The 11,730-nt window shown below is 44.6% G+C and overlaps 1 protein-coding gene across 1 annotated transcript in view; it reads left to right on the plus strand.

Annotated features, from left to right (window-relative positions):
- Positions 1–11,730, plus strand: part of CASR (calcium sensing receptor) — a 75,503-nt gene that overhangs the window by 58,313 nt on the left and 5,460 nt on the right. Inside the window, exons 5-6 of the mRNA XM_074534810.1 lie at positions 6,044–6,274; positions 9,692–9,815. Coding sequence (XP_074390911.1) covers positions 6,044–6,274; positions 9,692–9,815 — 355 coding nt within the window. The remainder of the gene's footprint in view (positions 1–6,043; positions 6,275–9,691; positions 9,816–11,730) is intronic.

Below are 11,730 nucleotides of genomic sequence, written 5' to 3' on the forward strand. Positions count from 1 at the left end.
AGCTCTGAGCCCTAGTTTTTTGTTGCAATCAGATTCCTAACTGGTGGATCTGTCTCCTATCTTGTTACTAATTGGAGTGTTTAGAATATGCCACTATTGTTTAGTCCAGCTGCTATCAAAATGTTCAACTAGTCTGTGGCTTGTGCTTCAGAACAAAGCTCAAAGTTCAGCTTTGGACATACATGCTCACACAAAATTCTCTGCTATTTGACAGCATTCAAAATTTAGAATGGATGTTTTTGCCTGGCACCAGCCTCAGTACTAGTGACAGAAAGTGAGTGTATTCTCCAGATCAAGAAAAGGAGGAGAAAGAAAGCTGGCAAAGCAAAACAAAGGTATTAGGTGGTGTTTGTTAAAAGTGAGACAGCAACCTTCAAATAACTGAGTTATGTTCAGCGAGTAAAATAGGAAGATTCATAAACTCTGGCAGATTAAATGGACAAATAAAATAAGGCAGGCCAGAAAAATGAATAAGCAATATCCTGAACTGGGGTAAAAGCTCATAAATCATACTTTAAACATTTCAGGAGTAAGATTGTTTGTTGAGCCATAGATTATCACTGCAAAAGACAAGGAAAGGCCATGACAGAAGAAAAGTGTGCTTCTCATGGACAAACTTAAGAAGGTTTAGTTATTTATGAGAGACTTTTAGAGGATCTGTCTAATTGAACTGACTATAGAAGAAACTATGGAATACAAGAGCAAAATGAACCTTGATACTTCAGGGCAAGTGAACAATATTCACCCAAGGGATATACCAGAGCTCACAGATGAAGCAGCAGAAGAGCTGGCTGCAGTGCCCATCTCCTCACTTGAAAAATCCTAGGCCTTGACGTCTAGAAAGCTGACAGAAGAGACATCAAGTTTCTGAAAGGGTTCTGGTGGAGATCCAAGGAACTAGCAAAGTCTGGTTGAGCCCATTATTAGAAACTGGGGTTCAAAAATTTAGGAAGGAAAAATAGAATATACTGAGGAAGAGTGACCATGACTTCTCTAAAGAGAAGCCCTACCTCACAAACATCCCGAAGTGCTTTGAAGGCTTTGGGATGTGTATGGATAAGGGAACTTCTATTCATAGAGTATGCTCAGGCTTCTTGAAGGCATCTTCTGGTAGTCTGTCAGCAAATTCAGAACTTATGTGTGTGTTGGTTGAAAGACAGTCAGCAGAGAATAAAAATCAATTATGAGACCTGACATCACAAATGAAGCTGATCAAGTCTACGGTGGACTCCTCAGGTTTATCTGAATAGGAGTCAAAAAAAGCAAATGCACTTTCAAGAACTGGAAGTCACCCTGGAAAAGGGACACAGAGGTAAACAGGGTGTCCTGGGGCCACTTTCTCAACCCTTTGGTGCCTCTCTCTTCAGTATCATGGGCAGGACTCAGATCTGATGAAGAAGACTGGGAATGCTTGGAGAGGGATCAGTGAAACAGCTTCTGTACAAGTGGTAGCAACACCAGATAGGGCTCAGCAGCCTGAGAAAAAGGTGTCTGAAGAGAGGTGATTGTAAAGTCCTGAGAGGCATGGAAAAGGTGACCAGCAAATGACAGTTCTTTACCAATTTAAGCATAAAAATCAAAAGAGTTTTGTAGCTGCTCTTCCAAAAGGGATGAAGAAGTGCTTGTCTCACAAAATCTAGGTCTCTGTGCTGTAGGAGGCTGTGGACGTGAAAAGTTCACACAGGTGCAAAACACAAATGTGCAATGTCATGGAAGAAAAACCCCTCAAAGGTTATCAGGTACAAAAGCCCTGGCCTGGGAAGTCACTGAGCTGCAAAATGGGTGAGAGTGTTCAGGAGAAGTGCCACAGCCCCTGTGCTCCTGTTGTGGGTATTTGCTCTTGGCCACAGTCTGAAGCAGGTCCTGGGCAGGTGAGCTGCCAGCCTGGTCTAATAAAAACTGTGTTTATGTTACAGCTCTGTGATCCTCCCATTAAGGTGGAAACCACGTGACCCAGAATATTTTACTGGATAAAGTATAGGATGCTGCATGGCTGGGAATGGCCTCACCAGGAATAATAGGAGGGTGAGCTAGAGGGTAGCTTGCAAGTCCTTTCCAATAATAGGTGCTTTAATTAAAAGGCACAGCAATTCAACATGAAGTCTGTGACAGAGAGAAAAGAAAAGAAGGGAAAATTACAGAAAGAAATATCTGAAGACAGCAGTTTGCACAATGCTCTCCCCACAGGCTTCCACCAGCTGCTGACAGTGTATCCAAGCCACAAGGTCAACACTTCTTTTGTAAACTCTTGGTTCCAGGATACGATACACCTACCCCTGACACATGCTGTTGGCCTGGCTGAAGCAGGGTCTTTTAGGTCTTTGTGGATTTAGTCCTGGTTATGTGTGTTTCTATCTTTAGTTACAAAACACAGTGACACATTTTTAACTGTAAACCTTTAGCTAATCTTTGATAGACCGGTGAATATATAATAGTTCTGGGGTTATTCAGAGTCTACAACTTCCTCTTTGAAAGGTTAGTGTTTATATATTCCTTGTCTGTTTAAACTGTATTTTCACCCTGTGAAGAGCAGAACTTGTGAGATACAAAGATAGGATCCTGGGACTTTCTTGCCCTCTAAAAAAGGAACATGTTCTGCTGGTTCAATTTTCAAGCTGCCTCTCAGAAATTTAGATTTGAAGAAAAGCTTTTGTTTTCTGAAAAGAAAAAACCCCAGGCTTTGTTATTTCTGTTGTTCCTGTTGCCTTTCCATTTGGAATTTTAATCAGGTCATGTGCCTTTCGTGCAGGAACTACTACACACTTTGTACCCACTAGCTACAGTTGCAGAGCTGAAGCTGGTACAATCTGCCTGGGGAAAGACAACATAATTTGCAGATCAGCACTTCTATATGAATTAACAGTCAGACAGGCATATCAAGTCATACATGAACTCATTTATAACCTTAATCCTCAGATGTAGTGTGTGTGACCAAGGGAAAGGTCCTATCAAACTAATCCTACAAAACCCCACTAAAAGCCAGGGGGTATGTGTTATTTTTAAGAAAGCTAATGACAGGAGGGAAGGCCAAGGAACAGACTAATTGATATGAATGTTATGAAATAAAACAATCAAAAAATTGCATTCAGGTTTCTCCACCATTCATCTTGCTGACCCTAAGGCCAGTGAGCCTCCTGCTGCTGCAGCTGGCCAGGAGATGCAGGACTTGAACTGAAGAATCTTCAATATGGCTCTTGCAAGATTATCTCCTAGTGTGTGCAGCAGCTGCAGTCAGAGCAAGGGCAAGGTCTCCTGTCTGTGCAGGTAAGAGTAAACCAAGCCAGCAGTGATACTCAGGATATCCTGGTGTCCTTCAGAAGGATGCAGTAGTGCTGCATGAGTGTCATACTGAGTTGGAGTGAGGGGAAACATGGCATTAGGCTCAGTGTAAGGACAAACCTGACCTGGACATCAAAGGTGCAGCTGTCACCCTGTGGTAGGTGCCAGAGCCTGCAGAGGAATCTGAGCTGCCTGCTGAGAACCTGCATTGCTGACAGACACAGTTTCTGGTACCAACCAGACCAAGATTGAAGCCCCTGTGCAGATGAGGCGAGAGTGAGGTGAGGCAGTACAACAGATCACTGGGGATCTGCAGACCCTGTCTGACCTCAAGCTGCTTCTGCTCTGTCCTCACTGTCCCCCAGTGGAGCTGGGCAGGTAGCACCCTCCTGGGTACCCCTCAGGAATGAGAGGAATGAGAGGGGAGCAGGCTCCTATTTCCTTACCCCACAGGCAATGCCCCAGCTCTCCACAGCAAAGTGCCAGCACAGAGCACCTTTTGCTGTGTCCATCAGAGGGTGAGATCTTCCAGGGACACGTCCTGGTTCTTTGGTGAGATAATTCCAGCTGCACAACTTATGGGTGAGCTGGTCTCCAGAGGAGGGGCAACAGGGATGTGAAAGACAGAAAAAAAATCCTGCCTGCTCTGTCTCACCCATTACTCAAAGACTGAGTACTGTGGCAATATTTTGATATCCTTCCATCAACATCATACAAGCTGAAAAGGTATTGTTGGCCACATCCTTTGTAGTACTACAATGATTTTTTCCAAAGTCTCTCAGGCTGGCATTGAAACAGGCAGTGGGAGGAGGGTATCTGTGGCTCTGGAGATTTTAGCTTGAGCTAGGAGGATCCCAAAAGGAAACAGCGAAAAATGAGACTATTTAGCACAACTGACAGGAATTAATGAAGTGATTCTGTTCCCCTGTCCCTGTGTTTCCAGGTGAGAAGGATTCATCAAAACAATATTGTCTGTTCTGTCTGTGAGGTGAAGAGGACTCTGTCTGCCCAGACAAATTGATTAAGTTTTGGCTTCTCTTACATTTTGCCATCCAGAGTTGCATGTTTGGGCACTTACAGGTGGGAGAGAGAGAGGGGGAGAGGGAGAGAGAGGGAGAGAGACTGGGCTTACAAGCTGTCACAGGCAATAGAAGCACAGCAGCAACTATGCTGCTGGGATCTAGGGGCAGCTGACAGCCAGGAACCCTCAGAGTCACCTTATCTTTCCATAGATGAGCTTGGGGAGAAATCTGAGAAGTGCCTCAACCAGCAATTATTTTTTGAACAGAAATACAATATGGCTGAATTGTATCACAGTTGCCAGAACAGGCTTTCTTTCATGCTGCAGTTTCTTAGGTCTACTTGTCAGGCTACCTAGATCATGAATTTTACAACTACAGTTGTCCCTGGGATTAGGGACATGCAGCACACTGGTTGAGAGCCAGCTGAACATGATCCAGCTGTGCCCAGGTGTTCAAGAAGGCCCATGGCACCTGGCACTATCAGCAATGGTGGGGCCAGCAGGAGCAAGGCAGGGATTGTCCCCCATACACAGCACAGCTGAGGCCACACCTCCAGTGCTGTGTCCAGTTTTGAGCCCTGCACTATGAGACAGACACTGAGGTGCTGGAGCACATCCAGAGAAGGGCAACAGAGCAGGTGATGAGGAACAGCTGAGGGAAGGAAGGGCCTGTTTAGCTGGAGAAAAGGAGGCTCAGGGGGACCTTAGGACTCTCTATAACTCCCTAAAAGGTGGTTGTGGCAAGGAGGAGCTTGGTACCTTTTTTCACAGGTAACAAGTGACATGATGAGAGGAAATGGCCGTAAATTGTGCCCGAGAAGGCTTAGATTGAATATTAGGAAAAATTTCTTCACTGAAAGGGTGGTCAGGCATTGGAATAGGCAGTCAAGGCAAGTGGGGAAATCACCATTCCTGGAGAGGTTCAAAAAAGGTGTGGAGAAGGCACCTGGGGACATGGTTTGATGGGGAATTGAGCAGTGCTGGATTAATAGCTGGACTTGATGATCTTGGAGGTATTTTCAGCCTTAATAATTTTATGATTCTATATAACACTTAAAGACATGAGGTGAAAATTACAGTGAAGAACTCCTGGGAACAGGCAAAATGTGATTACTTTCAATTATGTGACTATGAGACAGAAGCCAGCCAAAAAAATTGGTAGGAATTCTCCAGGTCTGTAATATGGTAAATGAGCTTGATTTGTTGGTGTTTTCTTACTGAAGTGCATTGGGCTTGGGTTTTTCAATCCAGAGTCAAGTCTGAGTTGTTTCTCAAGAACTCCTGTTTCTGAGTGATCAATCATTCAGAGACTAGAGATACCAACTGAGAGCATTCATGCAGTGGTTGCAAGAGCAGGGTGAGGGCAATGCATGGGTGACTGAAACACATGAGAGGCTGCTGCCACTTCCCTGGCCCTAACAAAGAGCTCTGGGCTTGCAGAGGTGACCCAGAGGAGCAAAGAGGAATGCTAAATGGATGATGGAGTAGCATCAGTAAGTGTTACAGATGGGTGGCTAACCACCCAGAGGGCCACGATACCTTGTGTTGTCTACAAGGTACAAGGTTTGTACAGGCTCCGTGTGTTCATGGGATAGAAAACCTCCTACTGCTGCAATTAAAAGATTTTAAGAGATTAAGGCTTGTAGTAAAGTGATTCTTCTCAGGTCTGCCCCCATAGCAGACGTGTGCTGTGGTAGGGTTGTAACACACAGGCATTCACAGTGTCTCTCTGTCTCTCTCTAGGTTCTCAAGCATCTGCGACACTTAAATTTCACCAACAACATGGGGGAGCAGGTGGATTTTGATGAGTTTGGGGACCTGGTAGGAAATTACTCAATAATCAATTGGCATCTCTCTCCGGAGGATGGCTCAGTCGTCTTTGAAGAGGTTGGGCACTACAACGTTTATGCCAAGAAAGGGGAGAGGCTTTTTATCAATGAAAACAAGATCCTGTGGGGTGGATTCTCTAAGGAGGTAAGTGCTTAAATCCTCACAGCAATGTTTTCCAGATCCACAAGCTGAAATTTGAACTAGCCCTGCACACTCCTCCTATTATGGCTCCATGATATAGATCCATTCACCTTACTGTATACACAGTCTCTGCCATAGCCTTTCTTACCCTTCTTATACACTGAAATAACAGACAATGTCTCCTCTCCTTCTGTATATTTGTTTACCTACCCTGGGTATTAATGTTTTAAATGATATCCTTTTTTCCTGGCCCAAGCAGATACAGTAGAATTTTATAGCAGTGTTTCAAAGGGATGAAAAATTCATTACCCAAGTCTGGTTGTTGACTAAATCAATATTTCCTGAGCTCGGTAGTTTCATTGCTGAAAAGAGCCATCTCTTTCACTCCAATTGTTTCTGTATCAAGAAGTGCCTCTTCTTGCTCTTAGTTATATTTACAACTCTTTCTGCTGGCTTCACCCACCAAGTCCCAGAGCCTTCCTCACACCCTTGCCTTGCAAACCAACAGAAAAAGCCCTGTCAATCTGCCTGGGTTAATTTGGACATGGTGCTCAAATAGTGGAAGATGCCAGCACCTGCTACCTTTTTTGCTCCTTGTATTTTCCTTGAGGATGCTTCTGCAGCCTCAGAAGTAGTGATCTCAACAGGTATCAATTGACTTCAGTCAGGTCTAAGTCCTTCTCCACTGTCTTGCATATTTAATTTTTTTTCAGCATAATTATTGTCCCTAGCAGCCAGGCTGTTTTCACGTGATGGAAACATGGTGCAGACATCTCCACACCAGAGCCAAATTAACTGCTGTCATAGCTGGCAGCAGCCAGCTAGGCAGAAACTCTGACTCCCAGAGGGAATACTGAGTGGGTACATGGTTTGTGGTCTGGGAATTGACACAGGGAGTAGAGTACGAGCTCAGAAATGTCACTGCCAGGCCCTGCTGGGATGTTTCAATGTGTTAAGCCAGCACCTGATTAATGAAAGAGGGAATTCACTTCCAGGGGATTATTCACACTGGCTGGCAGATCAGGTAATGCTTCTGCCTTAGCTACTTGCCCAGAACAGTTACAGCATGAGTTCAGCCTTTCTTTACTCCAACTACATTTCTGGTTCAAGTCCAGAGCACTCTGAAGGAGGCATGAATTGAACAGAGCATACTACCACAGAAATACTGACCTCAGAGCTTTTCTATGTCCACCTGTTTGTGTCTGTAAGCACAAACTACAAGTGGAACTTAAAGAACCTTGATATTATAATCCCTCCTTCAGATTGTTGCAAATGCGTCTTGTACTTTTCCCAACAGTTAGGATTTATTGGTTTTTACTTAAACTGAGTGATTGTGTTTTCTTGGTCTAAATTTCTCTGGCAGTGCAATATTTAACTTCATTCTCTGTCCTAAACTGTTAAAAATGTGACAGAATGTTGCTGAGTGTAGTGCCAGGGTGTGTAAATTTTGTGCAGTGGAGGGGTTTGCAATTTCTGTGTCTCCTGCAGCCTCTTTTTTTCAGTTTATATACTTCCAATTTCTTTCAGATAAAAAGGTTCTGTTCAAAATGAGTAGCCAGTACTTCACTCACTGTGCCTCTTGTCACCCCCAACAAAAGTTTAAATGTAGGTAATTTTAACATTCAGGAACTTGAGCATTGGGCAGACTTGCAAAAGAATGAGTTAAAGAGTAGGTAAGATAGATTCATTTTGGCAGAACCTGATGAAATTCCCCACAGAATACTTAAGAATTCAGCCAAAGCAATCACAAAAGTACTGGCAATTCATCTTCCAGAAATGTGGAGGATGCATGATGTCTCAAAGGATCAGAGAGCAGTTTAAAGCAGTTATAGGAGAACCAAGGGAATTATACACAATTGACTTGAGCTTCAGTAACCTAAAAGACTTGATAAAAAAAATTAAACCGTTTATAAACACTTAAAGGATAATAAACTGATAAGAACAAGCCAACATGTATTTGTCAAGATAAAATCATGCCAAACCAATTTAATTTTTCTCCTTGGAAACTCAATGAACTTTGTAGATAATGGGGAAGCAGCGTGTAACTTCAGCCAGCCTTTGATTCAGCTCTGTTCAAAATCACTGGTGGCAGCCTAGGGAAAGACAGCCTAGACTGATGAAGTCCTCTTGATGGATGCACTGCCTGATCAAAGACTGTCCCAAGGAATAGGAGCACTGTGTTTATAGCAGTAGGCACTAACAGCAGAGTGCTTCAAGCTGGGATCTGCAGGGAGTTACCCTGTGTATATATCTGTCCCATAAATGAACAGCTTAGGAACAGCATTCCCAAACTCTGCTGCAGCTGCTCTTCTCAGTGATAGGACACAGAGGCTGCCCTCACCAGAGCCACAGAGTGGTCATCTCTGCATAGCAGTTGTCATTAGTGAGGGCTTTGCTTCCCCTGTGGCTAAGGTTGATACCTGCACATAGCCAACTTCCAAACCATAGCTAGGACTCCTTGTACAAATGCATCAATGCAGGAGGTTCCTGGAGATCAGCAGGTTGGCAGCACTTGGCTAAACTAGCACCATACTTCCAAAAAGGTGAACGGAGGCTTCCAAACAGAACAGCCATTGACTATGTAAGGATCATGGTACTTTGCTAGCAGTGGAAATTGTAGGTTTAACTCTCCTGAGCTGAGAAAGTCATGTTCTTTGTCAACCCCCTTTCTTTAATTTAGTTGGAAAGAGGTGAGCTCAACCTCAGGTAATGACTGTGTGACAAAGTCCCAGGCTTCCATTCATCAGGCTGAAGTCTTTGCGTCAGTGTACTTCAGGCATGCAGTGAGCCCATGCAACCAGGGCTGCCAGGACACGACAGTGCTCAGTGGGCTCAGGCACAGCAGAAATGCACAGCCAGCAGGTGACATCATTTACAGCAGCAGAGGTCTGGAAACCTTTGGATCTGTAAAGCGCCACTGATTTGCATCTTTAGATATTCAGTGTTCTTAAAGAAGTGAGTTTCAGAAAAGTTTTTTTAAAATAATCCCCACAAATTATTAGCAGACATTATGCAATATATTGGATTCGGGATCAGATGTCAGGGCCCCTCATCTCCAAGGCTGACTCAAATTCCTGCCGGTAGAGATTGATTGTCTTTTCTTCTAACCATCTAATGACTGCTTTGAGGTATGTGTATCATGGTCACATTCCAGTTTGCAATGTCCACAACACAGTAGACATTACAGCAGTCTGCTGATCTTCTTTACTATGCCTTGATGTGTTCCTTCAGAGAAATCTCACTCCAGTGGGCTGGGGAAGGACTATTGTGCAAAATGTGTCTGTTCTGTGGGCGGAAGAGGTGAGCTTTTGAGGCTCTTCATCCAGCATGCCAACCAAGCAATAATTCCCTTGGTGGAAGCCAAGATCTTGCCACAGTAAGGCATTGCACCATTAACCTGCTTGGGCTCTTTTCTTGCAGGTGCCTTTCTCCAACTGCAGCAGGGACTGCCTGCCAGGCACGAGGAAGGGCATCATTGAGGGGGAGCCCACCTGCTGCTTCGAGTGCGTGGACTGCCCCGACGGGGAGTACAGTGACGAGACAGGTAACGCACCCAGAGCTGCTCTGGGCCTGATCATCACCTGAAGTTGTGCTGAAATCACTTCCCTGCAGGGCTGGGCTGCTGCCTGCCTTGCCAGGAGGCTTCACAGAAAGTCTGAGGCCCTTCTGAAAAGCTTACAGGAGTTGAGTCCTGTGGTCCTCAGGTCCTATCTACTGCTAAGCCTGCTTGTGCCTTCTGCTCTGCATCAGGAAAATTGAGGCAGAGAACTTGAAAAACAACTTACCAATAGAAAGCCTCTCAGGCAGCCCTGAACAAGCTCTATTACACTGCAGCAGTAGTTTTTCCTCCAAAAACCCAGAGGAGGGAGAGATTCCCCTCTCTGATTCCCCTCCCCTCTCTGCAGTTATCTGTCTGCCCCCATGTTTTCCTCGAACTGTCAGGGTTTTATTTCATGCTTTACAAAGAAATAAAATCCATTACATCCCAGATTTCACAAGCAGAGAGAAGTATTTCCCTTTACGAACTCACCAACTACAGGTTCTCTTGATCACTGATAGCACAAAAAATCAGAATCTGTGGATCCTACTGAGCTCCCATGGACATGTTTTTTGCTTTGTTGGGAACTTGGATCAAGCTACCCAGGCTCTGGAAGAGACAGAAAACGTAAACTCAGGCTTCAAAATGGTTGAAAAATTTTGATTTTCCAACACCACTAATGCTCCCTCAGTTTTGGGCATCCCCAGGGTAATGAAGGCAAGTAAAGTATTTCAGGATATCAGTCCTCTCTACACTGTCAGGTACTTGAGACCTCCCCACACCCTCTCCGGTGCGCTGGTCCCAGCAAACACTGCAGACCTCTCAAGAGAGGAACAATTCAGTAAACTCCTTGCAAAACTGAACAAGTGTTCTTTGGGAGAATCTAATTCGTGTCCTATCAGACAGGAATTATATTTTTTTAGCATGACGATACAGTACTACAGGATGCTTGGAGGCAGGATTTTCAGATTAAATAGAAGCAATTCTGGTCATATGTAATAGGGGTCTTCTGGTGTTTTTCACATAATTTTGGGAGCTAGCTCTGGTGTGGAGGTGGAATTTATGGGGCTGAGGTGGCGACTGTCTTCTGACTCTACAGTCTCCTGCTGCAATTTCAGCTTACAGTAACAGTCTTTATTTCCCGTGCTTGCCAGTTTTATAGGCATAGAGAGCAGCTTTACAACCAGTTCCATCCAGCTGAGACAGTGATGCTAGCAGAGGAAACAATCTGTCCTATCCCAGATGTTTGCTCCCACACTTTGTCTGGGAGAAGTGCTGGCACTTGTGCGACCATGGAGCAAATTGGATCAGGTCTTTGGTCTTCCTGAAAGCAAGCTCTTGGGTGGTTGAGTTTCCAACTGGAATGAGAAGCTACGTGCCCTCAGGTGTTAACAACACAAAGGAGGGGGAAAGAATGAGCAGCCTTGCAGGAGGAGGGAGACTTGGTTGACTCCCTTCAGTGGCAGCACAGTCTCTAAGCCACCACAAGACACCAGTGAAAGCGTGTCTTTAGGGTGCAGTGCTGAATAGCTGTCTCTGGCAGAGGCTGCTGGATTCCCTGCTACACAAAATTAACTTTGCTTTGTCTGCAGCTTGCAGCTTGTAATGAACTTCCAGGCAAAGGGCACAAGAAAAATAAGAATTATGGGCTGAATGGATGTAAATGAAATTACATAATGATGACAGCTTCTGACTGAGCTTTTACATCTAGTGCCAGACTTTCAAATAAACACCTTAGGTGAGGCAAAAAGTCCTTAGGAAAGCGGTGTCATATCAGGTCATGCATGGATGGTCTCTCCAACCACACCTCAAGAACAAGACAGCCTGAAAACTTTTGGCCTCCTTAGCTGGGCATTCCTGACTTTCTCATTAGCATCAATCTCTGCTCTGGAAGCTGTGGTCAAAGTCTGTGTCTGTGCTC

Source organism: Zonotrichia albicollis, chromosome 2 (genome assembly GCF_047830755.1).
Source record: "Zonotrichia albicollis isolate bZonAlb1 chromosome 2, bZonAlb1.hap1, whole genome shotgun sequence".
Taxonomy (NCBI): domain Eukaryota; kingdom Metazoa; phylum Chordata; class Aves; order Passeriformes; family Passerellidae; genus Zonotrichia; species Zonotrichia albicollis.